This window comes from Porcisia hertigi, chromosome 33 (assembly GCF_017918235.1).
Source record: "Porcisia hertigi strain C119 chromosome 33, whole genome shotgun sequence".
NCBI lineage: Eukaryota > Euglenozoa > Kinetoplastea > Trypanosomatida > Trypanosomatidae > Porcisia > Porcisia hertigi.
In genome coordinates, this window is record NC_090592.1 from 463,670 (window position 1) to 491,189 (window position 27,520).

Genomic DNA, 27,520 nt, shown 5'->3' on the forward strand with positions numbered 1-27,520 from the left:
TGTCACGGCGTCAAAATGACTTCTCTGAGGACGTCACCCATGCCCTGGGCTATCTGAGATTCCTCTTCCCCCTCCCACCACCATCACCATCACCACCACACACAAAAGAAAGGGGGGAACATGTACCACTGTGCTCCTATGCCGCCCCCATTGGCCGTCGTCGCCCTTGCTGTTCCGGTGTCTCATACTTTTCCTCACTCTCCTCCTCTCCCGCGCCCTTACTGTCCCACGCACACACGCGTCATTTTCTCCTATTCGCGAATACATTTCAGCTACAACTCTACTAGGGAACCCGAGGAAAAAAAAAACACACAGGAATAATCACAAGTAGGTGGATATATATATATTCATCCATCTACATATATATATATATAACCTCGTCACATTACAGTGCGAAAAAAAATTTTCCTTCCTCTTCTTCACTTTCTTTTCTTTGGAGGGCTTCCCACTGCGTATTTTTGAGTGTTGTTATTGAAGAAATACTGCAAATAAAACAAAAACAACGCCCTTATTTGTTTTTTTTTGTTGTTCCTTTGTCACCTCTCCGCCTCCCTTTTTTAAAGATCTCTCACACGCACACACACTTTGGGAATTTGTGTTTTTTGTGTGTGAGTGTGCGTACTGTTGCTGTTTCGGCTTCCTCGTAGAAACACTCACAAAAAAAGGGGGGGTGTAACTCACAGTCCGTGCTTGGCGCCATTCAGTGAGTCAAACTGGAGCGCATTGCCCATTACACAAAGAAAGGGAGAGGACACGTCTACAAGACGCTCAACAAAGCTTCGACCTCTCTCTCGGATACTTATCCCATCACTACTCACAAAAAAATACCGAGGCGGACCCCTGCGTCTCTCCCCCCTACCACTAATTTCCCGGCGTGACTGACATTCTCGTTTCCCTTTTTTCCCCCTCTCATTAGCTGCTTCTGCAGCGCTCTTCTTGAGATTTAAGCCCCTCGCTGGTGTAGCAGACACCCGCTCTCGTCCTCTTCCTCCTCACGCTCCCCACCACCACCACCACCACCACGACCATCATCCCATTCAAGTTGAACGTTGGTTCTCAAAAAAAAAACGAAGTACAAAGACAGTCAACATGTACTCGGATAACGGCTGGAACGATCACAATGGAGGCCCAGGCGTGCAGCGCTTTGTGCGTGGCAGCGGCATCGGCAACAACAACCCTAGTGGACACGGTGGTGCCAGCGGTTACGAGGTGGGAGGTGTAGCCGCTGCGGGAGCGTACAGCGCCGTTGCAGCCACAAGCCAGCAGCTTCCACAAACCACAGCCTTCTACCCGCCCGCGCCCTCTCGCTTTACTCCGATGGATTTCGAGCTGTTCATCAACAGCAACAGGGACCCCACCGATGAGATGCGACGCTCACAAGAATACTACTACTGGTACCACAGCAAACAGCCTCGCGATCCACGTGCGCCGCCACCGCTGCCTTCTCTGGAAGTACAGGAAGCCCTTAGCAGCATGGAGACGCCGTGGGAAGATACAAGCGATATGCCCTCGGTTGCTGCTGTTCGAGTAGGTCCTACTGGTGGTTTGGGCCGCAAAGTGGGTGGCAAGAACCTGGCTCTCGACGCCAAAGATCTCTGCGAAACGCAGGAGGCACAGGCTATCAACCCTTACGGCCACAGCCTCATCACTGAAAACAACATGATGAGCCCCAGTACACAGTTCTTTGCGGCGTATGCTCCGACACCGCTGGCGATGGCAACTCCCAGCACCCTCCGCGCCTACGCGCACGGTGACTTGCCCATGCCGTCCTCCAGTAATCGCGGTAATTACGAAAGCCAGATGCCTGGCGGAGCCACGTATATCAGTGGGGCCGGCCCCACCGCCAAGAGCATTGCCTCACAGCAGTACTACACTCAGGAACCGATGAATACCTTTGCTATCTATGACACTGGAATGGATGCCGGGGCCAACTTTTACGACGCCACACAGGGAAGCAGCAGCAACGGGCTCGGCGTTGGCCACGGAAACGCATATCAGCTGATGGAAACCATTGGAGATGTAGACCCGACGATGTTGTACAGCCGTCCAGACATGGAGAGCGGCTTCCAGGGTCGAGGTGCCGGCCGTGGCGGCAGTCGTCGCTACAACAACAACAACAACAACAATAACAACAATGCTGGCGGCAATGTTTCTGGTGGGCGTGTTGGCCGCGGCAATTACCGTAGTGGACGCGGCGCTGGTGGCATGAGCGGCATGGAGAGCGGCAATGGGCCGAACAGTCACCGCTTCACTGGCTCAGAGAAGCTGCGGGCGTTCCGGCACGACGTAGCGGAGCAGAAGACATCGCATTGGCGCCTTGAGGACCTCAAGGACTACGCTGTGGAATTTGCCAAGGATCAAGAAGGCAGCCGCTTTATCCAGAGTGCAGTCGATTCCACCACTCCCGAGGCGCTTGACGACCTCTTCCGCGAGATTTTCAACGCGCCGCTGGAGCTAGTGACAGATATCTTCGGCAACTATGTTCTACAGAAACTCTTGGATAAGGGCAACCCGTCGCAGCTCACTTTTGCGGCGGAGCGGATGTGTGGCCATGTGGTAGAGCTCACAATGCAAACTTACGGATGCCGTGTGATTCAAAAGTGTATTGAGGTGATGCCACAAGCGGGTCTAGACATTATTCTCGCTGAGCTCAAGGACAACGTGGCGAAGTGCATCCAAGATCAGAACGGCAACCACGTCATCCAGAAGTGTGTTGAGGTCATTCCACACCAGTGCGGCTTTATCATCTCGGCCTTCTCGGGACGAGTAATGGAGTTGGCTACGCACGCGTACGGGTGTCGTGTGATTCAGTGCATTATGCAACACTGCCCCGAGCAGGAGGACATCATCTTCAACGAACTGCTCAAGTCGATTGATGTGCTGGCGAAGGATCAGTATGGCAATTATGTGATTCAACACGTGCTGCAGCACGTGAAGGACGAGTCCAAGATTGAGTGTGTCTACGCAGCGCTGAAGCCCAAGTTCTTCTACCTAAGCAAGCAGAAGTTTGCCTCCAACGTGATGGAGAAACTCTACGCTCGATCGAGTCCCGCGAACCGCATGGCAATTGTAGAGATGATGTGCGCTGACTTCCCCACGAAAGTCGATCTAGTAGAGATTGTCTCCTTCAAACGGTCCACAACCAAGACAGCAGCAGTGGTGAACGCGGAGGAGGGCACGTGGCCGCCGACCAGGAACAACGCCGATGGCACGGTGAAAGAGGTGAAGGAGAAAAACCGCGAGGCCAAAGATGCGGCGATGGGCATTATTGAGGAGGCGGTGTCGGTGGGCCTCGGCCAGCCAAGCATGCTTTGCCTCATGATGTGCGATCAATACGCCAACTACGTTGTGCAGCGCGTCCTGGACGCATCCGAGGTGGACCAGTTTGTGAAGCTCGTCGACAATATCGAGAAGTACATTCTGCCGATTCGCACCTATACCTATGGTCGCCCAATAGTTCAGCGGCTTTCTCGTCGCAAGCTTGTGCTTGCCCCTGGCGACGAGGCAGGAGACGCAGGTAACAACAACACGAGTAGCCACACCCACAATGAAGGTCGAGCGAATCACGAAGGCCGCGGCCACCACAACGAGGGCCGTGGTAACCACAATGAAGGTCGAGCGAATCACGAAGGCCGCGGCCACCATAACGAGGGCCGTGGCCATCATAACGAGGGCCGTGGCCACCATAACGAGGGCCGCGGCAATCACCACCGCCGCTGAAGCAACAAAGTGGTTACCCGTGTGTGCACACCAGGCTAGCCGAAACAATCCCATTTTCTCCTGCTCGCTTGCGTGCCTCCCAACGCATATCTTGCAATGCAAGAAAAAAAAAAGGGGGGGACAGTGTGGTCACTTCTTCCACTATTCCGCCACCCCCCTCCCCTCTTCCTTCCTCTATACCCCGATGTATGTATGCGGCGTGTGTTGTGCTCCGCCCATTTCTTTTGGGCGTGCGCCTCTGCGTGTTTTCACGTCTTGTCTCACTTTTAGCTGCCTAAATCCGAATTCCTCCCGTTTCCTTTCCCTCTTAATATCAAATGGGGGCCTTCTTTGTGTGTTATTTGTTCCTGGTTCGAGGTTTCGTGTCTTTTGCGTCACCATGTGTGTCTGTGAGTGAAGTCAACCCTCGCACATGGATGCATTCAAACGCGCACGCTTTGACAGACATGTCCCCCTATTCTACCCCCAAACCCCTCTGCGCAGACACGGCACCACTCGTGATGGGGTGAAGCGAAGGAAATCGTGTTGTTTGAATGAAAGCGATGTGAAGTTTCGAACACATACATGGGAGAGATTTTTATGTAGTGAGACCCCGCCATCGTGAAGCCAAGTTCAAAGAAACGGTGATTTTGCAAACCATTTAAGCGTTCGCGCGTGTGTGTGTGTGTGTGTGTATGTGTGTTGCCTTGCGTATGTTGGCTTTATAGATATGCACACGAACAGTTTTGGGGGCGATATGTTGTGGCTGTTCAGTTTTGTTTTGCTTTTTTTTTCGGTGTATGTTCTCTGTTGTTTCATCTTGACTTCAGCATTTGTTTTCTCTGTGCAACTAAAATGATAATCTCCCCTGCATTCTCTGCCCTTACCTCGCGCCCTCCTTCTCTTTTGTTTTCGATACCCCTGCTATCTTCGGTGTCTATGGGTCGTTGGGGCGTCTCCACGTCATCCACAACTCTGTCAATTCTAAGAGTGTCAAACGTGCACGAATCCACCGCGTGAGAAGTTCTTCTTGTTCCGTCACGTTTGCGGTGCGTATTTTATGTCTGTCCTTGTCTAGGAAATAACATTATCGGTGCACGGCTTGCAAGCAAGAGACGTATGAGGGAGTTCAGGTGTGGCAGAAAAATCCCCGTGCCCCCCCCCCCGCTCTCTTGCACTCACAGGAGAAAAGCTCATGTACCAACAATTCGAAGAGACGCCTGATGCCTTTCGCAGGCGGAAGAAAAGGGGAACACCAAAGATAATAAAAGGTGTGTGGATGTGTGTGTGTGTGTGTGCAACGTGGCGATTAGATGGAAGCACAACATTAGGACCACACACACGAGAGAGGGAGGTGCAAAAATAAAAAGGGGGTGTCAGTATGAATGCGGCTGCCAGCGTAGAGGGAAATGAGCACGTGTTCGAAAAAGAAACAAGAAAATAGAAGAACGAGGGAGGATGTAAATCTGGCAAGCGGCTCTCCATCCATCCAACTTGATTTTTTTTCATTTTTTATTTTATATCTCCCTTTTTTTCACGTCTTTTCGCTGATTGTTTCTCTGGCAACGGTGGTCTTCACACGCCCCCCCCACTACATTTTCTGTTGTTGTGGTGGTGGTGGTGGTGGTTGCTTTTTGTTGTTTGTTTCTTCTCTGTGTGACACCTCAGATTTCTTCTTGTTTCTCCCTTTCCCTCTCCTCCCCCATCCCCCCCCCCCTCCCCCATCCCACCCCTCCATCATCTATTTGCTGGACGAGGATGCAAATCCTCCCACGACGGGAGGCGGGGCGGGGGGGGGGATGGCAGCGAAGAAAAGCAAGGAAAAGAATAGGTGGGAGACGGAAGAAGAAGAGTTAATTGGGGGCATGTGAGCAAGAACGAATGGAGAAAAACAAGAAAGCGAAATGGGGCAATACATTTGTAGAAGATGTACGCTTTTTCCCTTTCTATCCCGCCTTGTGTAAATGTGACACCATGTAAAAAAAAAACGCAATGCTTCGTCATCTCCCAGCTGCCTTTGTTTTTACCCCCCCCCCCACACACACACACACACTTTCTGTTGCTGTATTTTTGTGACGCACTAATATGCTACGACTCCCTACAATATGGCCATCACAAAGCTGCGTTTTTTGCCTCGTCCTTAACAACTGCCTTCGATTCCCTTGCACTATCATTTCTTTGCTCGTAATTGGTGCGTGTGAACTCTTCTTGGTTCTTTTTTTTTCGCATCTCTTGTGCTTTTGTATGGGTGTAATGCTCTGAATGCTGTATGAGGCAGTGTTGCTGCACCGTCTGCCTATTGAGATCCTGTTTATGGTGTGCTTGTTGTGGACAATGGTTCTTATTTTTCACTCTCCACACTATAAATGTAAATGTATATGTCTCTGTGTGTGTGTCTGTCTGTGTGTGTGTGTGTGTGTGTGTGTGTATGATTATATATATATATATATATACGCTCTTGTTTTATGATATTTGGGTCCCTTCGTAGAAGGAGGGAGGGGGAGGGGGGCAGTGCGAATCCTGTGTTGATCTCACCCACTCCTCGAATGACCTCACTCAAACCTGTTTCCAACTCTCTTCACCTCCGCCACGATTGGTTGCTTTTTCCCCTGTGAATGCCTGTTATGTGTTGTACGTGCCGTTGCCTGTTGTGTACGTGTGCGTGAGTTTCTTTGGTCGCTTCTTTTCCCTAGTGTTTTCTAATATGGTTTATTGGCTTCAACAGCGGCATAGCCAGAGAGGAGAGGTAACAGGTAGGGGGGGGAGATGGGAGGGGAAGGGAAAGAGAGAGAAGATGTTGGCATCATAGACACACTACAAAGTAAACTGAGGCACAGAAATAGTCAACTAAACGACGAACTGGAAGTCTTGCTTGGAAGCTCTTTTGTTCTGCCTGCTCATGCGAAGCCCTGCTTTCTCCTTTGCTCGAGGCCTTCATTTATGTCTGCGGTGTGTTTTCTGGAGATGGTGTGCCAGCAATGAAACTGCTTCGCTGCTTGAGTTGATGTTGTGGTTGCGTGTGGCTCAACGTGTGTGTGGCATGCTCTACTTTTTTCTTGCTCTTTTCCCTCTTTCCAATCTTCTCACCATCTCTTTATAAAAGCGCAAAAAAAAACATGCGGTGTGTGTGTCGACGTTGCAGTGCGTGCGCGCAGTACATGGACGCGGAGGCCAAAGCGTTTTCTTTCCCCCTTTTCCAGGCACGCACGCACTGGTCTTTTTTTCTTTTCTACGTTAGATGAAAAGAAACTGACGCGGAAAAAAAAAGAGGAGGAGGAAGTCCTCCCCAGTGCGATTTATTCATGTGCAGCAAAAAAGGGGGGAGGGAGGGAAGGGGGGGGGGGGCAAAAACTGGAATGGAATGGAAAGGGTCCAACTCATGTTAGGGACGCAGATTATCCGTTGGGGATCTTTTTTTTAAGCTCGGAAGAACGGTGTGTCTTGCGTCTCGAGGGAAGGGTGGCGGCGGCGGCGGTTCAATGGGGAAAGGAAAGGGGGAAGAAAGGACAAAGATACGCGAAAAAAAAAAGGGGGGTAGCAAACGCCAAACCGCCACGGTGGGAGAACAGGATGTACGGAGTCGAACGGGTATCTCTCTCTCTCGTACATACAAACAAAAATGAGAAACAAAGTGGAGGCTAAGCAGCAGGGCAAAGTGGAAAGACCAATTAGGAGAGGGGGATGGGAGGGGAGGGGGGGGGGGCACCGACGTGTATGCCTCACCATATGTGTATGTGTTACCGTTGCTGTCCTCTGAAGCGCACGCCTCTGGCTAATCCACTTGACCTGTGGACTCTTCACTTCCCACATCCTCCCCTCCCCTCCCCACATCCTCCCCCCCCCTCCCCACCCCCAGCCCCCCTCCCCACCCACCACATGCAGTCATCAGCGGAGGCGGATTCATTTGTGCTCAGACACGTCTGCTTTGTTCTTTTTTTTTCATAATGAGGCCCCATCATATACACTCACAACCTCAAGCAGGTGCAAAATGGAACGCTGTGTCCTCTCATATGCGATGGGTGGCAATTTGCGCAGACCCCACCCCTGAACGTTTCGAATGTTTCTTCATCTGCATTGGTGCACGGTTTGCCAGGTATCTTTTTTTCTTTTTATTTCCCTACAGTTTGAGCTCTCTCGCTCTGGACGTTTTTTTTTTTGTTTGCACGCCTTTTGGTTCTTCGCCGTCCCCCCCCTCCTCCTCCTCCCCCCGTACTCCCGTCGAAACAGGTACCTCCGCAACATATGCTTTTTTCTTATTGTTTTTTTTTTTCGTCTCTGGGTCTTTTCGATCAGGCAGCACTCCTGCTGCATATGTTATATAAAGGAAGGAGAGCGGCCGCGCTCACACGTACGCATGTATGTCTAGGCCCTCTCATTTCGTGGATCGGTTGACATCCGCGCCCTCCTCTTTTCTTTTGTGTTGCTGTGTTTGGACTTGCCACTTGTCTTGTGTTTTGCCGCGTTTTGCGTCCCCGTCGTCGTCGTCGTCTCTGGCGCTCATCCCCTCCTCCGGTGTTCCTCCGACTTAGCCCTCTGTTTTCCCCCTCTTCCACCTTTTGTTTTTTAGTGCCGTAGGTTGTTGCCTTTTTCTTTCGATCTCCCTCAAGTGGTTGCGTCTCTCTGCGCATGTTTTTTTTTCTTATTCTTTTTCTCTCCCCCCCCCACCTCACTGTGTGTGTGTGTGTGTGTGTATTTGCCCGAAACGCCCACTCAATCACTGGACGTGTACTCATGCACCATCCCTCCACCATCCGAGCCCCGCCCGGCTGTCTACGTATGCGCAGTACTGTTTGATTTGCGGAAGAAATTTGAAGAACATCAAAAAAAAAATAGACTACTCATTTTATCTCCCTTTGGAGAGGGGGGCGGGGAGCAGGGAGGGGGGGGTGTACCTTCTCGAGCCCTTCAGGCTATGCAAAAACTCGAAGCCCGGCCCCCTTTCTGCTCAGTTTGTTTAATGGAGAGTGAGTGTGACCGCTGCAACTACAAAATACCCTCGACCACGAAGGAGTTTGTGCCGATGCCCTGAGTTGTTCGTCGTCTAGCTTGTGGGGGCCTTCGACGTGCGCGCGGTTGTCCGATATCCGTCCTGCGAGAGGTCAGGTGGAAACAATAGTCTCACCAGCGCCCGCTTCTCCACGCAGAGCTGACTACAAACGACGTGACAGAAGCCTTCACGCCTGTGGTCGGGGAAAGGTCCAGCCCCAGCGCCCTGGTAAGGAGGGAAAAAAGGGAGATGAGCACATCATATGCTCCGTCACGCTGCAGCAGCTTTGCCCTCATTCACTGACTTCACTCTTCACGCCTCCCCCCCCCCTTTTTCCCCTGTCTACTACTCGCCACACGTTGTGCTCTCCGCGCACTCACTCGTACACACAAACGTGCCTGCCCAAAAACTGGTTTCCCGGACCGGAGGAGCATCTCCTTCTCTGCACAGTGCCAACTCCATATATTGGCTGCGATTATACAAAAAGTGCGCGTGCCATTTGCCTCCCACACCCCCCACCTTCTCACCCGTGTGCACCCATCCCTTCTGTTACACCTCAGGTGTGTAGCTCATCAAAGATGCTCTCCAGCCGCTCCCTTCTGCGGTCTCAGTATCACTTGGGATGCCGCCGAGCTACTTATCTTGGTGGTCTGGCGGCGAACGTGCGTCTCTCCACTCGCCCATCGATGGCAACTCCATCGATTAGTCCCTCACAGAGCGGAGCCCTCACCATCGCCAAGCGCCAGTACCTCACTACGACAGTCATTCCAAACTTCATGACCCACTGCACTCAGATCGGTGGCTGTACGTCTCTCGCCTCCATTCTCTATAGCCCCATTGGCACTCTCATGGCGATCGTCCTTGCCTACAACGTCATCGTAATCTGCACAAAGCATGTGAACTACTCACTGGATCTTACAGCGAAGGACTACGTGCAGGATCAGCAACTGCTGACCATTATGCGGTACGGTATTCTTAGCTGCATTCTTCTTGGGATGGAAGTGCTGTTTGTTGAGGTTTAAAAAAAAAAACGGCACGCAGAATGCCAACGTGCTGTGGAGGGTGTACCTCTCACGCACCCACCCCACCTCCTCAGACACACACACACATCATCATCATCACCATCTTCTTCTTCCGGCTCAAGTGTCCACATCGAGTTGTGGAGCGCCAAAGCTCCACCATACCCCCCCCCCTCTTTTCCGCTCTTTTCGTTATTATCATTATTATGAGCCTAGTGAGCGACACTGCGTGTCCATCTCGTGTGTGTGTGTCTGTGGGGGGAGGGAGGGAGGGGAGGGGGGGGCATATGCAGTTGCTACATGATAGAAAATGCAAGACTAGTGTTACAACTGCCTACTCGGTGGTGTTAGTATGGATGTGCATGGGTCGTGCAAGTAAAAGAAAGGGCTAACTCTCTAGCTTCCTTCTTTGAGATGATCAACGCAGTAACTCGCATATCTACAAGATGTGTAGCTCGCCACGAGGATGGGTTTGGGGGGGGGGAGTTGAGGCGAGGAGACAGAGAATAGGGGTGAGCTGTAGTTATTTCTGAGCATGTACAATGCGGACTCGCTCGTGGCAGATCGGCTCCCTGAAAAAGGGAGGGTCATCATATCAGCAACCGCTTGTGAAAGGGGTATATGCCCAACCTAAGCACATGTACTGAAACAAACCAAACGTACGCAAGGAAAAAAAAGGGAGGGAGGGGAGGAGGGGGGGGGCTGCAGTTTGCGCGTCACGTTAACCTCTCATGAACACACACGACCACAATCCCCAAGCCCCATCCCCCGTCCTTTCCCTCCTTTGGCATGCAGATTTTTTTGTTGTTGTTGTAACTTTGTGCGCCACACACGCACACAGAAAGAGTATTTCCAGGACCACGTGTTACTAAATGAGTAAAGGGAGGCATGGCCGTGTGATGAATAATAAAACACCCCGTCGACGTCGGGAAGTGCGCGGCAATTACACATCCCTCCCTCCCTCTCTCTCTCGCACCCCTCACCTGTTGCTCTACTCCGACTGTACACCATGAACCCCTGAAGAACTTGAGGCTATCCCCCTCCCCCCCTCCGCTCCTTCCTGCCCGCACAGTGTCTTCCTATAAACGTGCTGGGCTAACCCGTTCTCTAGGTCAAGTCGCGAATCCACACACACACACACAAAGAAGTTTAGCCGCCGTATTAACTAAGCTTGGTATAAATCATGTCCTCCGAGGAGTACGAAGGAACCAACATCGCCTCTGATGAGGAGAGCAGCGTCAATGATGTTGAGGAGGATGAGGAGGAGGATGCGAGGTCTAGCTCTGCCGAGGAGCAGGAGTTGAAGCTGCCACACTCGTTAGACGAGGAGTCGGAGGAGGAGGACTACGACGCGTTTGATGAAACACCCCTGCCGAAACCGTTCCCCAAGACCATTAGCCTGATTCTACCTCGCCAGGCGAGGGCGGGGGCGGCGTGCGAGCCGACATGCGTGCACGTGTGTCTGACACGAGGCATGATCGGTCGACGACTGCCAGAACGTGGCGACAGCAACAGTAGCGACAAGCAAGACGACGACGAAGACGAGGAGGAGGAGGAGGAGGAGGAAGCTGCCCCGACAATCCAAAGGGCAGCAGCACCGGGAAAAGGCAGTGCCGACGAGGACTCAGAGGATGATGATGATGATGCAGACAGCGCCGCTGCAAAACTGATGGGCTGCTGCGCAGACAATCACTGCTATGAAAAAGACTATGCGGTCCCCCTGGCGGCGCTACGGCGTCGTCTCATTCTTCGGCACCTCCACGGCGACACAAACCGCCAACGGCGATTCCTGTTGTCAGATCTCGCACACAGAAAGCGGGAGCGTCAGTCACGCTACAATGGCGCAGCATACGAAGAAGAGGAAGACGGCGACGGCGATGAGGAGGAAGCCGGTGGGGGCAGCAGCACCGATCCGCTTGAAGGAGTTGTGTGGCCGTGGACGACTGTACAGCAACCCCCGCCATACTGGTTGCCAGCTCTGTTGTCCAATGATGCTCTGACATTTCAGCGCGTTCTTTGCATCATGTACGGTTGGGTCATCGCGCCAGACCCGCACCCTTCTGACAAGTTGCAGCTCGACGCGGATGGACAACTGTGCACCAGCACACAGAGTCCCGAGAGGGAAAGAGAGCATGCTGAGCAGACTGAAGAATTGAATTGCGGGCCCCAAAATCTAGAATTTGTTTCCTCTCACCCCTTCAGCGACGAGGAGGGCGATGCCACAGATGGTACAAGCCATGAGGCAAGCCGCGAGAGCGCAAATCAGCAGATTTTGACTCCCGTGCAAGCGACGGCGAAGAGTTTGCTCGGTGAACTCAATGAGTGCGAAGCGGACGAAGAGGTGCACCAGTCAGACGAGGAGGTGCACGACCAGCAACACGCCATTCCATCGCTGGATGGCTCCACCCCTTCACATGTGCGACTGAGCGTTTCCACTGCGCCACCGCCGGTGTCTGCACTACCGTACTTCCCATTCGCCGAGTACGAGCTGTTCATTGCGTACGACAAAGTCAGTGGGGAATGGCACCTGCTGGACACGCACCCACTCCTCGTGATGCAAGCGTGTCGACGTCGGCGAGCGGAGGAGATGAGCCAGGAGGAGGACCAGCAGGGAGACAAAGCGGTGGACGCCACTCCCCTTGATAGTGACGAAGAGCGGGAGAGCGGGACGGAGAGTGACGAAGGAGAAATAACGCGGAAAGGGGTAAAAAAGAGTTTCCGCGTCCCCGGGTACGTACTAGATGGCATAATCCCTGTTAGCCCTGTCGTGCTGGCAGCACTGTTTTCCCCTGCTGCGTTACGGTGCTGCCTCCTGCAACCCCTCCAGGATGCACCAAAGAATCACGACGACGCTGATCACGCAGAGAACTACGATACAGGGAGCGACACAGCTCCAGCAGCGGCGACGCCCAGCGTCTCGGCTCACGCCGTTTTGCGAACTTTTGACAACGCCTGGTTGTCTGTGGACATGGCAGTTGCACTCCCTATTTTAGCGACGATCTGCCGCACCCGACAGCGTGTCCTGCAGCAAGATGCACCCCGGATCCCCTACGCACTTGGCCATTTGTGGATTGATGTGAACCCTCTCTATACGCTGCCCGGTTTCGCCAACGCCGCCGAGCCCCAAGAAAAGCGTCGATGGAGAGCACCGCCGGGGCAGCACAGTGAAGACGACGAAAACGAGATGGAGGCAGAGGCAACTCCGATGAAAGTGGCAGATCTCAGCTTTCCCCACCGGTGGGGCATCGCGCTTGACAGCATTATTGACCCCAGCAACTACGGGCGCCTAGTGCTGAACGCTCTATTGGATGCCGGCATACTCCCGACACGCCCGGTAGAGGTAAAGATCTTCTCTCATCTCCGTCTCTTACGTCTGACACTGTGGTGGTGGATGCGGTTGCCTCCGAAGGTGATTCGAGAGTGGGGTGTCGACGCAGCAGCCGATGGACTCGGTGTGGGCGACAATGCAGAGGACGACGACGCGCTGGAGAACTCCAGCGAGGATGGAGTGGAGGACGGCGCCACCGAGGAGGAGCTGGACGAGATGTCGGTTGAAGATGTCACAGAGTTTCTCTTGGAGCGCATCCAAAAAATGAATGACCACGACGCGAGGTTGCGGCGGTTACGCTTGCGCAAGGAGCACGCAACGCTGGTGTTTGCGCCGCTTCTTCAGCGGGTGCTGTTGGAACTACAGAGGCGTCTCGATCGCATGAGTGCTGTGGACGCGCGCGGTGCGCCAGTGGCCCCGTCGCAGTACACGCTGCAGGAAAGCGTGTCACGTACGTATGTTGCAGAGCTTCTCGAGAGTGGGCGTCCTCGCCAAGACCCTCTTGTGACGGCTGCTTTTGTCGGTCTCGCCGATCCCGCATCCCCCACGTTGGCCTCTGTGGTGCGTCATCAACGGCTGTATCAGAGCGACCTCGTGCTCCTCCTCTTAGCTTTCACGACGACACCGGCACCTCTGCCCTCGCGCGTCGCGACGATCCTCGATGACGCCGAGACGCGCTTCAGCACCATTGCTGCGAAGAACATCAGCGAAGCGGAAGCGGAAGCGGTAAACGACCAAGAGACGCAGAGCAACGACGTTGACGCCCACACGACCCTCTTCTCTCACCTGCTGGATTTTAAGCTGATGCGCTTTGTGCGGCGCCCGCAAGACCGCACTCGCGCCGGGACTACTAAGCTTCTCCTCCTCTGTGCCATTGATTTCTGCCGTGGCGCCACGCGGCAGCGCGTCTTCGGGCACCTGCCGCGGTTTGAGCTTTTTGGGAGTACAGGATATTGCCCCTTGCCGGAGCTAGTCCAAGCGTGGTCGTCGGTGTGCGGCAGCAACATGAGCAACAACCACTCCAAGAAGCTGGACACAGTGCGGTTGTTCGCGTACTACATGTGGAACGAGATACGGTGGCGCCTGCACAAGAGACAGTACAGCGACGCTGTGGTGGCCAGGATGCGGCAGCAACTACCTGAGCTTTTTGAGATGATCGACCTCCACATCAGCACCTACAACGCCATCCTTGCCCACCTTGACGCAGAAACGGCCGCTGAAAGCGAAGCGAACGACAGCCGGAACAGGCCGCTGAGCGGACCAGCAGCGGAAGGAGGCACACCGCCCCCTGGCGCCACGCCACGCACCCCTCAGAAGCCGTGCTGTGGCGTTTCGTCCTCGCCGGATGCCGCAGCACGACGCCAATGCCCCTTCCCCGTTTGCACTGAATTTCTCCCAGCGACACGAGAGGAGGAACAGGAAGAGGCCGGCCTCTACTCCACCAGCTCCTCGCATGTAGCCCACTACCCGCCGCAGCTGTCGGTACCAGCCCCGACTCCTCTGCCTCTCACACTGGCCTACCCCAACGCGTACAGCGCCGAAGTTCTTGAGTCGAAGGCGCGTATCATCGCTCTTTGGCGATCCTTTATCGTTGCCCCTCACACATACATGAATGCTGAGACGCTCCACGCTCTGCTATTTGGTCGGAACGCTCAGCGCAGTGAAGTTGCAGAGAGAGCCGCTGTCAGCAGAGCTGACGACACTCGCCGCTTTCACACGGCAGCCTTACGTGTCATGTTCGAGAACGGCATTACTTCGGTGCAGTCGTGTCCGCTTGATGGCCCTGAGACCCCGGCCATCGAGGAGGCCATGAGGCGGGCGGACCTGCAAGCTGTAAAAATACTGCTAGGCCTCGGAGCTGCATCGCTGCAGGACACCTCTCTGAAGGGTAATGCGACTGTGGAGTCATGGGCGGAGCAGTTATTTAGCCCGGCTGAAATGGAGGTCCTTCGCTTCGTGGCGTACAAAAACAAGTCAGTCATGGGGTCTGACCCGCGGGTACAGTTCGGCACTCGTCGCTTCGGCAGAGCTCTTCCGAGTTCGTAAGACAGGGCAACACTCGCCAACTCGAAAGCTCACGCAACGGCACGCAATTGACCATCCCCTACAGTACCGCTAACACCTCCCTTTGGGATACCCGACGGGCTCGGGGAGGAAGACGCACACGTTACTTCAGTGGGTACACTCCAGCCTTTTCCACACGGTGGCCTTCCTAATTGGCAGCCAACTGATCTTTTCTCTGCCTCCTCAGTAACTTATCGGTCGCAGCGGCAGTCGTTTTTTTTTTTCCACAGGCCCTCCGTTCTCTGCCTGACGCACGCACACGCGCGTGTGTGTACTTGCGGTAAGTGCGGACGCCTCCAACTCCATCTTCTCTCATGCTGTCTTTGGTCTCATCCGCATGTATAGCCGACATTGTTTTCGTCCTTGTGTGTTGTTTCGGTGCCTCTGGGGAAGTATAAAGGGGTGGTGACTACTTTGCGGCAGCAGAGAAAAAAACGTTAGTGTACATTGTGTGTACCGCGTGATGGAAGAGAGGCGGGTACAATCGCTGCGTCTATTCTGCGCAGACGAGCGCGTCTACACCACCACCCCCGATCCCCTCTCCCCTTCATGGCACTTCTCCCTCTTCAGGCCAACTGCGAAAGATGTTTTGTTTCATGTAAAGTAGAAAAATATCGAATATACATGCACTACTTTATGTCTTGGCTTTCCCCCTCCTCCCCCCCCCCCCCGCTTCGCCCTCCACATGTGCACCCACGATGCAATGGGGCCGCAAAGGGGAGACGGGGGCTAGTCGCAACTGTAATCGCTACGGTGGCACCTTCTCATGTATCTATATCAAATGAACTACAGCCCAAAGCATAACGGGGCACCACTGAGATACATGCGCAACAAAGCACATGAAAAATAAAGGAAAAGGTAGAACGATCTGTAGGTGTGTGCTATTCTCTTTAGGGGATAGCAATGGCAATTTTCGCGATGGAGTAGTTGACACCTCAGACTCCAAAGGTACCTTGAGCGCACACACACACACACACACACACTCCTCATTCGTTTTTCCTCCGGTTCTCCTGCACCAATTGCAAAGACTTGTGGTGTCTAAGCTTCCCAACGTCCTGGACTACCGCCGCCCCCTACCCCAGCCTCTGTGTGTGTGTGTGTGTATGTGTGTGTATATATGTATGTTCAAGAACTGCCTCATACACGCACGTCATCTCTCTCCCTCCCATCTTCAACAGCCGATTTAGCACTGCCCCCCCCCTTCTCTTTTCCTTTTTCTACAAACGGGATCTTGTCTCTTTCTCTCTCTGGGTGGAGCATGTTCAGTCATACATAGAATTCCTGACAGAAGCATACACACACACACACACACACACACCGACACGAGCCTGTGACAAGCCTGCCATGGAACAAGATCTCAACGCGCCCCTACTCCAGTTAAATCCACCGGTGCTGGTGCGATCTACCGGTGGTGACCTTGGTTCAATTGACATAATCGCACTTCGGCGTGCCACCGAGGAGGCGGCACCGGTCACTCCAATACTGGCCAGTCTGCACCATTTAGCGAAGGGTGGCACCGCCGGAGTGTCGCTAGCGGCGCGCAAGCTGCAGGACGCCAAGCGCACGGCGCACGACATGTACAGACAGGCACGTGACATTAACGCGTCGGTTACCCTTGTCGTGTCGCCCGCACCGCCATCCCGAGCGCACAACACCCACGCTAATGAAAAGGTCACAGGCCCCCTCGCTGGCGGTGCAACCAGCAAAGCAACAGTCGCATATGCTGCCGCAGCAGCAGACATGGAGAACTCCGGCCATCGCACGGCGGCGGACGTGCGACACCCTGTCCACTCTGATCCACCACCGCCGACAGCCCGCTCGACGCCGAGCCATGGAATCGCACCCACCCCAGCTATCGGGAATGTGACCCACACAGCGGCTGCTGCTTTCGCAGACAGCCAGAAGCTGTCGATGAACATGCAGTACTTCATGCGGCACGTTGAGGACACGGGAGCACTGCTCGACACACTCTTCCCCATCCAGAAGCAGACCACCGCTGCAGCTCGGAGCAGCAGCGTGTCTCATAGTCGCGAGAATCGCAATCGCGAAGGTTCTGGGGAGGATGTGGAGCAGCTGGTCTCCATTCAAACGGTCTCGGCAGTACCGGCATCTCGCGAGGATGTCGTGGCGCTTCATGCTAAGCTGCGAGAGCGCCTCGAGGCTCGCCGCGCGCGGAGTACCGGCCTGTGCCCCATTCGGCGCGCACTCTACCGTGACCTGTTCTCTGAGCTAGTGCGTCAGATCATAATCGAGGAACCCGCGCGGGGTTTGTTGCTAGCCCGCGTGTGTGGGGAAGCGGATCATGACATCCAGGTCCACGCAACGTTGCTGCAAGAAGGAGAACGTTTTGCCTCCGCTAAGCTGCTGGAGGAAACGCGCGACGTCCACGCCTTGAAAGAACGCATCGCTATCCTGCAGCAGGAGAAGGCAGTGCTACAGGCACGGCAACATGAGCTACTGGAACAGTGTAAGGAAATAGGGCATCGCCTCGAGGAGGAGCGGCAGGTGCGTAACAAGCACCAGCAAGATGAGCTGCACTACTTGCGGCGCGCAAACCAGCAGCTGAGCCTGCGATTTAAAATGGAGACAGAGCGCGAGTCGGCTGGAGGCGAGGTGGAGGGCACGAGTGGCGCAGCGAAAGCGGACTCGTAAACAAGCCTCTTTTTCCTTTACAACTTCGTGTCTGCACCCCGCTCCCTAAATGGCGGAAGCCCTCTTTTCCCCCACCCCCCCCTTTTCCCTTCACGTTATGTAGATTAGAATGGCCTCTGCTTGCTTGCTTGCTGTGTTGTTGAGAGCCGTTTTGCTTTTCGTTTTTGTTTCCCTCTCCGCTCCTGACGTGATGCATCTTGTTTCACTTTGTGTGCCTGTGTGGGTGCGCGCATTGCGGTCTGCTCTCGCTCTCTTGTGAGCATGCGTTCATCCTCAACGTACATGCTACGGCCTCACCAACAGCCCACCCCAATTTGCTCCACCGCCGACTGCACCGATGTTCTTGTGGACCACGATACCGGACCTCACTTGACTACATCCCACGTGGGTGACGACTCCGTTGCTCAGTCTCTCCCTCCACAATGTTTCTCCCCCCTCCCCCGTACCACTAGCCGCACCCCCAAAATTTATTTGTATGCATGTATACATATATCGATGTGAGTGGGTGGGGCCGCTTAGTGTGTCCACGTCGCGTGGTTGAGAACTTGTGAGAGAAACGTTTCCAAGAGTAGCGCCCACAGCCAAGTGAAAGAAGATCATTCACTTCCTAGCACCAGCGCAAGAATGAAACCCCGTTGACAACTCGTGTCAGTCGTCGACCCGCCGACGCCAATGAGGGGCCCTCTCCGCAAGGCATGTATTTGTGCGGCAGCGCGCTAACACGCCAATGCGCACGTATTGAGATGACGCGCAGTCGTCCGTCTATCCACGTGAGTGCGATGAGCGACGGCTTTTTTCCCCTTTTCCAAAGGCTCTCTTCATTCTTCCCTTGCACGCTTCACGGTGCACCTGTTGAGCGCTGGATTCGACCTATCCCTATGTCCTCTCTCCCTTGTGTGTACGATCACGTCACAAACACACCACTCCTGTTGACAAAGGACATCTCGGCGCGTGGGAGGGAGGGAGGGAGGGGGGGTATCACAGGCCCGCCCCCCCCCCCCCCATTCCGTGGGGAAGTCAGAACGACTCATCCCTACAGACGACAGCGATCAGGACCTGATCGCGCAGGGTGCCCACGGTGGCGAGCGGCATAATAGGAGGAGCGGCTGCGAGGCGAATTGTGAGAGGCCGGGTAGAGCTTGGTGCTGATAATGGTGCCCAGATGATCGGCACTTCGTCTTGAGCCTGTAACAGGGACGGGGTGAAATGTTGTCTCGGACTCGTTTGTTGTTCAACGAAATGAGCACACTGAACGGATTTTTTTTTTGAAACCCCCAATCGCCGAGGTGCAAACACGGGGCATGATCGCGACCGCTGACCAGCTAAAGTCTGCCACGGTTGTGTCTGTGTGCGGCTAAGCGCGAAGTGTTCGATCCCAAACCTCACCCCCCCCCCTCTTCCAGCTGCTGTGCGATCTCAGCAAGAAGAGTTGAATTGGGTAATCAGCCGTACCGCCTAGAAATCCGAATAGGCGAAACGCCCAGCGATGTCCAGACAAACGCGTAGACCCAATGATCTGCTCCCTCCCACATCGATGAAAGCCTATCATGCCCCTATCACCCCCACCCCCACGCGTCTTCGTCTCCTTTGTAGCTCAGGGATGTCCGATAGCGACCACGTAGTACATTATCCCCTCGTGCGTGTGAGGGGAGGGGCAGCAATGCTTCTAGCAGCCCTGGTCGGTGGTCTTTCGCCGCCAGCCCAGGTGGTACTCCGCAGAGCGTTGTGGGTCATCTCTCTCATGACGACAGCGAAGGTGCAGCGGACGGCCGTATTGATATTCGCTCGGCGATTGCTTCTTCCCCTCCTCACCGATGCGTTTCCGACGGTCCCTGGCGCCCAGAACCCGGGAAAAACGCAGTCGTCGTCCGCCACACTTATCAAAGCGCTCGTGCGTGCTCTTGTCGTGTACTCCTTCGCAGAGAAGTTGCTGAAAGCCCACCGCGGGGCCTCCTCCATGTTGACCGCAGCCACTGCCGCGTGTATGTGTAACGAAGAGGAACTCCTCCGTCGCCTCCTCGTTGCTGTGGCGGACGCCGATGCACGGTCGCTGTCCTCAATGCAGCGCTGGGTCACGCCTCGCGCCACCACTACCGGCTCACCGCGAGTATACTCGGCATTCTTTTCTACCACCACCCGGGTTGCACTGAAGGCTTACCTGCGCCATCTGCACTCACCCCCGAGAACCTCGCGCGTTACCATCTTCGTGCCTGGGCTACTCACTGCTCCCTGGACCACACACCTTCTCCCCCTCTTGCGCGACATCTGTTCTCGCCAGGGCACTGCGGTCGTCGGGTACGACATCTGTGTTGACGCAGATCACTACGACATCGATCTGCGTCACTTGCGCCACCTAATCCTGCAAAAGCGCCGAAGCACAGCCGATTCGCATGCTTCTCCTCCCCCGAGTGCGATGTCACCGACTGGAGTGCTGGTCCTCGCCAGCATCCGCGGGCGCCGCGTTCGCAATGGTGCTGAGGCTTGCGTTTTCGCCAAGATGAATGGCTGGCAAATTGTGGAGCTGTGCGTGCCGACGCTCCCGGTAGAGGCGATACAAGGCTTGGAACCCCAACCCCGTCCGCTATGGATGGGGCTGCAACAAGCACAGCGCTCCATGCCGTCGGTGCGGCCAGATCTTTGTCTCACCGCCTTTGACGACGCCGGCATGTACGGAGGGGCGGTTGTGGAGCTGTGCAGCGGCGACAGTGCACTCCTGGCCCATATGAAGAGTCAGTGTCAGCGAGGGCAAGTGGAAAGCGGCCACGACGGCACCACCAGGCAGACAAGAATGCACCAGCCCTCCTACCCCTCGGCCGCAGTGACGTTGCGCACACTGCCATTTGCTGTGGCCAGTGCAACGCTCGACGCAGCCTCCGGCACCAATGAGTCTATCGACGGGGTTTGGTGTCCATGGGCACGCCGGCTTTGCATTGCCACCTTGCGCGAGGCGGACATGCTGCGCCACGGCTCGGTTGCTGCGCAGGAGGCCTTGGTGGCGCTCCGCCGCTTCCCTGGTCAGGCATTGTCAAACCTTTCCGTATCTGCGAAGACACAGGTACAGCAATTTTTTTCACCCCGCAAAAGCAGTCCCCAACAGTCCAACGACGGCAGCGGCGGCGGCGGCCCACCTGGAGGCGTAGCTCATAGCGTCAGTGCCGAGGCGCCAGTCGAACAGCGCACCACGTATATCACGTCACCACTCCCTCCCCTTGCAGCGGTGGTGTCACTAGCGGCACAACGGACGCCCGCCAACTCACCAATAAACAACGCTAACAACCAGGGGATGAAGGAATCTCCCACCTTGGCGAAGAAAAAGTTGCCTGATAGAGCAGCGCCACGGGCTTGGACGGCGTCAGAGGGAGCACTCACTAATGGGGCAGTGGAGTGGCGAATTCGACTGCGGTGGTCATTTTTGCTCATGTCGCAGACCTTTGGAACTGGGGGTGTACCTCGAGTGGCGAACGATGCTAGCTTCACAACCCGGACCTCCGCGGCGTATCTCTCGCTTTGGTCCTTTGTCGCGCAACTGCCGCCGTGGGTGGTGGCTGTCTCGGCGGCGGACGACGGCGAAACCGTATGGGGCGAACACCGAAGCAGCTGCTGCGTCGAGGCCTCCGCAACAGCGCTTCTTGTGCGCTTGGCTCACCCTGCCTCCCCTCAGGCAGTCGCCGATCTCCTCCGGGACGAGGCTTTAATTGAAGCTACAGCAGTGCGCCCACGCACATGGAACTCCGTGGCGAGCGCACCAGACGCAACCGCGGTTGAAGACTTCAAGTTTGAGGAGGCAGTGGTATTCATAGGGTGTGCGCAAGCAACTCGTCTGAGCGAGGAATTGCTGTACCTTCCCCTGTCGCCGAACCTCCCACTTGACGTGCGAACTAAAATGCTGCGAGTCATGTGGGACAAAGTCCCACACACCAGAGATGACGCCCACGCGCCGGAGCACTCACACTGGCGTAAGCGCAGTACACCCACCGGCGCCTCATCAAATCACGTCCAGGCAACGCTGAATTCCATTTACCGAACATATCTTCCTCAAGCACAACGGGAGTGCGTCAGTAAGACGCCGCGCTTGGCAGCAGCAGCCGGCAATGCTTTCCCCAGGACCATCGCACAGGATCACAGTCGAGGCGGAATGGTCTCGGCGCGAGATGCAAAGCGAGTGCAGCAGTTTTTGTTTGACGGCGCATTCTCCTCTTCCTCATCAGCGTCGTGGGGCCCAACAGGAACGGTTCTCAAACCTTTCGTACAAGCCTGTGTCTTGCAGGGGACATCAAATCTTTAAGGGCAGATCGCGGTCGTCGGGCAGGGCTGGCTGGTGTGCGTGGTTACGATGTGGGCTCCCCACCCCCGTCTCTGTTCCGACTTCTGTTACCCCCGGAAACTCATCGCGGTCACCATACCCAAGTGGTTACGGGGGTTGACTCGAAATCAACTGCGATCTCGCGCGCAGGTTCGAATCCTGCTGGTGACGTCTTTTCTCTCATGGAGAGAGAACCGTCTTTTCAAGGTGTAAGTTCTTCGTCTTGATTCAACCGATGTCCGCCCCTGCTTTTTGCAAGCCGATCATGCACACAAGAATTTTATACGCATGCTGCACATGACGAAGTATCTCGCAAAGCATCATCATAGGGACAAGGAGATCAGAAAACGTGGTTGGTGCAGTGGCCCAGCTACCGAGCACACATCCAGATGAAACATATAAAACATTTGCCTCAAATCCCTTGAGTCATTCATTCCCTGTGCCGCTACAAACTACAGTTCCCACTTCCCCGCCTCCAACGCCTGAATGTCATGTTTCACAGCTGCCATCATATCTACACCATACCCTTCCCGCCCTTACCCCCTCCCCTCCCCCCCCCCCGCCGCGGTGGTCCGCACTGCCCCATCTCTCTTGACTCAGGAAAGGGTCAAAGCACCTGTTTCCCGCTGTTCCACGCCCTCCGAGGACTGCCCTTGCCATACACGAATAGGCGCGTGTTCGTATTTGTCCTTATCCAGTGCACGAGGAGTGGATTGGTGGACGCTACGCCGTTGCCGCTCTCTCCTTCCACGTGGGTACTTACGCGCGCGTATGTGTGTGTGTGTGTGTATTCCAGCGACTAACACGCCGCACTTCCCCACCAACACCTATATACACAAACCAACTCTTTCGACCTTGGAGCTTGTCGATTCACATCTTTTTTTTTTCTCGCTCGTGTGCCCGCCACCACCACCACCACCCCTTTCTGCCCTTTAATACAAGCGTGCGCGCAACAATGGACTCTTACGTCGATCTGCTGAACCTCAATTTTATGTATTCCCTGCGCACAGGGAACCTGCTCACGGACATGATGATAGCGGCACTGTTGCCACTCGTGTCGGGTGCGATTGCCTACCTTACCCGTACTTGGTGGCCGCAGCTGGTGAGTCGCATCATCTCCTATTTCTCCAACGTAGACAGCACGAGTGCCACTTTCAAGACGTTTGAGCAGGGCAGTGGTCTCTACTACGGCAACACGCTACGTGTGGCGCTATCGTTGTATGTGACGAACGTGTTGAAGCCTCGCTTTGATGTAGCAGAGCTGAAGTATATCTCTGTTCCTGGAAAGTCGCTTCAAGATGCGACAAGTTATACCGATGCTATGCGCGACTACTGTTTCGTGGACGCCGGGCCGGCCAAGGAACTTCCCATGCGCCTTACGAAGAACCTGGAGCTGAAGCAGAATGAGGCAGGCGAGAACAATGAAGACGAAGGGAACAAATTGAAGGGCACTCAGGGCGGGACGAAGAAGGTGAAACGATCGCAGGAATCGCTTTTCACTATCACGCAGTACATTCACAGCTTCCCTTCACTCATGGAGCAGCTCCGCATGACGCGTCAGGAAACAGAAAAGGACCCTGAGGTGAGCGAGGCTGTTGCGCAGCTTGAGCGCGATGCCAGCGCCAGCGGCGACCTCATCCAGTCTCTCCTGGACCGCTCACTGGAGCACTACCGCCTTCAGTATAAAGAAGCCGCGAAGAAAACGGAGCGATACCTCTACCAACCTCTGCTTATGCCGCTGAAGCACGCCCCCGGCTCACAGGAGGCCGAGAAGAAGAACGACACCAGGGGAGCGATGAAGTGCAACTTCTACCCCCTGCGCTCCGAAAAGACGTTTCAGTCTCTTTTCTTCCCCGCCAAGCAGCGTCTCATTCAGCTCATCGATGACTTTGAGCAGAAAACCGGCAAGTACGCCATCCCCGGGTATCCACAGAAGCTGGTGCTGCTGCTCTACGGGCCCCCTGGCACCGGCAAGACAAGTCTTGCTAAGGCGGTTGCCGCCTACACCAAGCGTCACCTGTTTGCCATCTCACTTTCCCGCATCCGCAACAACGAGGAGCTGCTCAAGTACATGTTCAGCGATCGCGTCAAAGTGAAGAAGGAAAAGGCTAGCATGTTCCTCGATTATGGGCACAAGAAAGAGGACACGGTGGAGGTGTTGGATCCGGCGAAGCTGGTGTACATCCTGGAGGATGTGGATGCTACAACCACAATCGTTCTCAAAGATGAGCCAAAGGAGAGCGAGCCTGAAGAGGACGCACGGAAGCAGCGAAAGACATGCAAGGCAGAAGCTACGACGACTCCGCCGCCTTCCAGCGCCGGGAGCGACATCGACATGGGGGATGACAAGAAAAGTGACGAGACCGCAGAAGAGAGGGAAGGAAGCACGGAATACAAAAGTGAGGACGGCGACGGAGACGCCACTGACGAAATCTCGTCGGGAAAAATGAGCACACCGCCAACGAAAACCTCCACTGAACGGGAGTTGGTGAGAGTGAAAAACAAGAACCAAAAATTTCGTCGCGCCCTCACTATTGAGGGGCTCACAAACGCGCTGAATGGTGTGCTGGACTTCCCGCAGCGCATCGTCATCATGACAACAAACCACATTGAAAAACTTCACCCGTCGCTCCTTCGGCCTGGGGTTGTGACGATGAAGCTACACATGCACAACTTCGATGCGGCATGTGCAGTGGACATGATTAAGCACTACTTCTCTCACACAACCCTTCTTCCGGCGCAGCTAGAGGAGCTTCGCTCCTTAGTGGAGGCGGCATCGCCGAGTGCATCAAAGGTGGACACCACTGTATCCAGTTACGATGATGCGATCAGCAGCACTCAGGATACGAGAGGCTTCAGCCCCGCGGAGCTCGAGCAGCGCTGCGCCGAGTGCGACACCATCGAAGAGCTTCTGGAGACGCTCCGCCAGGGTAGCCGTGTGAACATCTTCTGAAAGTACAGAGGAAAATGGAGGGAGAGTAACGCAAACGAGCCTCGTGGCAATCATACGGGGGGCCGTCGACCTGTTAGCTTTCTCTTTTATGATCGGCTCGTGTATGTATGTGCGTGTGTGTGGGAGGGGGTAGAGAAGAGAGTTGCTTTCGCTCCCTCTCCTGCGTTCACCACTATCGTGCGCAAGCCCCCCCCCCCACCCCACCCCACCCCACCCCTTCCTATTCCAGTGATAAAATGCTGAAAAACAAAACGCCTACCAAGGAATTGTGTGTGTGTGTGCGTTTTGACAGCTGGCATCAGACGTCGTCCTCAGCTTGAAGTACCGCCGCGTGACGCGAATACTCCCAAGAGTGCCCGCAAATAAAGCCCCCGTGCTGGATTAGGGGAACTTGGCTGGGCACTTGGTGTCTTCTTGCAGAGCCAGACGAAGAAAAGGGGCTCGGGGAGAAGTCTCGCTTTCTCGTTCTTCGCCCTCGCACAAACGAACACATACACCATCGTCTGTCCCATGTCTAGAAATGCTACGCTGCCCCCCACTGCATCGCTTTACTTCCGTTCGTCTGTGCCCCAAAGCATGTGTGTCTGCACACACAGGTGCAGCCGCTCCTTTTCTGTCCCTCTGACTCATAGTGGTGACAGCGGCCCCTGTCACCCACCCACCACGAGGTCCCCTCCCCTCGACTCTTCGGCGTTTCTCGGGCCGATCGGCCCGAGCGTTGTAGAGCAACAAAGCCTGCGCAGGGAGATCAACAGAACAACGCGACTGGGTGGCATACCCGCGCATCCTTAGCCCATCCCCCCACCCCACAACACACACACACACACACACATACATACCCCCCTCCTAGTCATCATGACGGACCCAACACGTAGGGACCCCACCGAGTTCTTGCGGGTGCTCCGCCGCATGTCGAACACAACATCGTGGCAGAAGGCAATGATCTTCGCGTCCAAGGGTCGCATGGTCGGCTACCGTCTCACCCTGGAGCACTACAACACAGTCCTCTATTCTCAGTCCATGTGGGGGCGTGCGCTAGAGATGATCAAAGTGATTCGCGCCATGCAGCAAGACGGTGTTCAGCCCAACGGCGCCACGTACTACTATATTGTGAATGGTATGGCAAACGCAGAGCACGGTTACAACTACGACTTTAATATCAATCATAGACTTGAGAAGCTGCAGCATTGGCGCGTGGCGCTGAACGCGCTGCACGCGTGCGAAGCAAACGGCTTTGACTCGACCGACACAATGCACAACTCTGTCATTGTGACCATGACAATACCGGGCATGAACCACTGGAGAGAAGCCTTGCAAGTACTTCAGAAGATCGTCGATGAGGATCGGCAGCTACACCCGAACATGGTTCGATTTCTTCATGATTGCCTCATACGCAACTATCGGCCGCGCGAGGCAAGCGATTTGTTGCGACTGGCAGCTGAGCGCGGTGTGAAAGGGTACGAGGGCGCGTGGGAGGCAGACGTCTACAAGAACAAACCGACAGACGCCCAGCTCGAAGCCGCGCGAGCCAACGCTGCCCTGATGAGCCCGGCGGAGGTGGTGGGAGTGAGGCATAGTAGCGGCGCGCCCTCCACTTCGACATCGGACCTCAAGGAACCCGCGAACAACTCCGCACAGACCTCAGCTGCAGCCACGCTTATGGCGCTGCAGCTGCGTGGCGACCAAACACCGCCCCCATTGCCAATGTGCATCGCCCTCCAAGAAGAGACGGAACGAAACATTAGTGCTGAGCGGCAGGCGCCGCGCCCATTTACTGCGGGGCTGCACTACACAGAAATGCAATCTGTCTTTCGCCCGCGTGTGCATCGCCAGCTGTGGTATCAGTGGCATCAAATCGCAAACCGCTATCGGCCCACTGCATCGCTCAAGCGTCGTCAGCTGGCTCCCCGTGATTCGCCTACCGGTATCCCCGCATGGAACCGCCTGTAACGAGTAGTAGCAGTAGCAGGAGGGGGGAGGCAGGGGGGGGGGGAAGCGACAAGAAAATAAGAGGATATGGTATTTGTGTGCGGGTCTGCCCCAGCAGTGTTGCAAGACAACCGTCAACTTATAAAGAAATGATCTGAGGAGTCGCCCCGGCGGGCTGGCTCACTCCAGGCCGAAACCGGCTCTCGGCATTTGCCTCCTTTTTGTGCACTTCTGTCTGTCGCAACTAAGCCGTCCGACGGCCATCTGCATCTTCACAGCATTTTTGAACTAACCAACCCAAAGCGGACATCCTACTGAGGAAAAGAAAAAAGAAATTCTTCAAGAGAGAGAGAGGCCAGTCCTTTTGCAGGATTAGGCAGCCTGCCAGTCAACCTGGAGCACCGCGGAAGCGGGTGACTACCACAATGTGCTGGGTGCATTGCTCTCCCTATGTGTGTATCTTATTGTCGGTGGAACAGCATTGGCACCGCCCCGCATTCCTTTCCCTTTGTGTGTGTGTGTATTTTACCCATCTATGTCCACCTCATTCTCCCGTCTCGGTAAAAGAAGAAAAAGAGAGAGCAGA

General features: G+C 55.1%; 7 protein-coding genes across 7 annotated transcripts; all 7 read left to right on the plus strand.

Annotated features, from left to right (window-relative positions):
* Nucleotides 1–1,089: 1,089 nt before the first annotated feature.
* JKF63_02128 (uncharacterized protein) lies at nucleotides 1,090–3,720 on the plus strand (the record flags this gene model as incomplete). The annotated part of the gene is made up of 1 exon (XM_067898170.1): nucleotides 1,090–3,720. The coding sequence occupies one exon, from the start codon at nucleotides 1,090–1,092 to the stop codon at nucleotides 3,718–3,720; it is 2,631 nt and encodes an 876-aa protein (XP_067754327.1).
* Nucleotides 3,721–9,264: 5,544 nt separating this feature from the next.
* Nucleotides 9,265–9,708, plus strand: JKF63_02129 (uncharacterized protein; the record flags this gene model as incomplete). Its single annotated transcript, XM_067898171.1, has 1 exon — nucleotides 9,265–9,708. The coding sequence occupies one exon, from the start codon at nucleotides 9,265–9,267 to the stop codon at nucleotides 9,706–9,708; it is 444 nt and encodes a 147-aa protein (XP_067754328.1).
* Nucleotides 9,709–10,888: 1,180 nt separating this feature from the next.
* JKF63_02130 (uncharacterized protein) lies at nucleotides 10,889–15,079 on the plus strand (the record flags this gene model as incomplete). The annotated part of the gene is made up of 1 exon (XM_067898172.1): nucleotides 10,889–15,079. The coding sequence occupies one exon, from the start codon at nucleotides 10,889–10,891 to the stop codon at nucleotides 15,077–15,079; it is 4,191 nt and encodes a 1,396-aa protein (XP_067754329.1).
* Nucleotides 15,080–16,441: 1,362 nt separating this feature from the next.
* On the plus strand, nucleotides 16,442–17,749 carry JKF63_02131 (uncharacterized protein; the record flags this gene model as incomplete). The annotated part of the gene is made up of 1 exon (XM_067898173.1): nucleotides 16,442–17,749. The coding sequence occupies one exon, from the start codon at nucleotides 16,442–16,444 to the stop codon at nucleotides 17,747–17,749; it is 1,308 nt and encodes a 435-aa protein (XP_067754330.1).
* Nucleotides 17,750–19,349: 1,600 nt separating this feature from the next.
* On the plus strand, nucleotides 19,350–22,034 carry JKF63_02132 (uncharacterized protein; the record flags this gene model as incomplete). The annotated part of the gene is made up of 1 exon (XM_067898174.1): nucleotides 19,350–22,034. One exon carries the CDS (start codon nucleotides 19,350–19,352, stop codon nucleotides 22,032–22,034), a length of 2,685 nt encoding a protein of 894 aa, XP_067754331.1.
* Nucleotides 22,035–23,007: 973 nt separating this feature from the next.
* JKF63_02133 (uncharacterized protein) lies at nucleotides 23,008–25,005 on the plus strand (the record flags this gene model as incomplete). Its single annotated transcript, XM_067898175.1, has 1 exon — nucleotides 23,008–25,005. One exon carries the CDS (start codon nucleotides 23,008–23,010, stop codon nucleotides 25,003–25,005), a length of 1,998 nt encoding a protein of 665 aa, XP_067754332.1.
* An 855-nt stretch (nucleotides 25,006–25,860) lies between these two features.
* JKF63_02134 (uncharacterized protein) lies at nucleotides 25,861–26,955 on the plus strand (the record flags this gene model as incomplete). Its single annotated transcript, XM_067898176.1, has 1 exon — nucleotides 25,861–26,955. One exon carries the CDS (start codon nucleotides 25,861–25,863, stop codon nucleotides 26,953–26,955), a length of 1,095 nt encoding a protein of 364 aa, XP_067754333.1.
* Nucleotides 26,956–27,520: the final 565 nt, after the last annotated feature.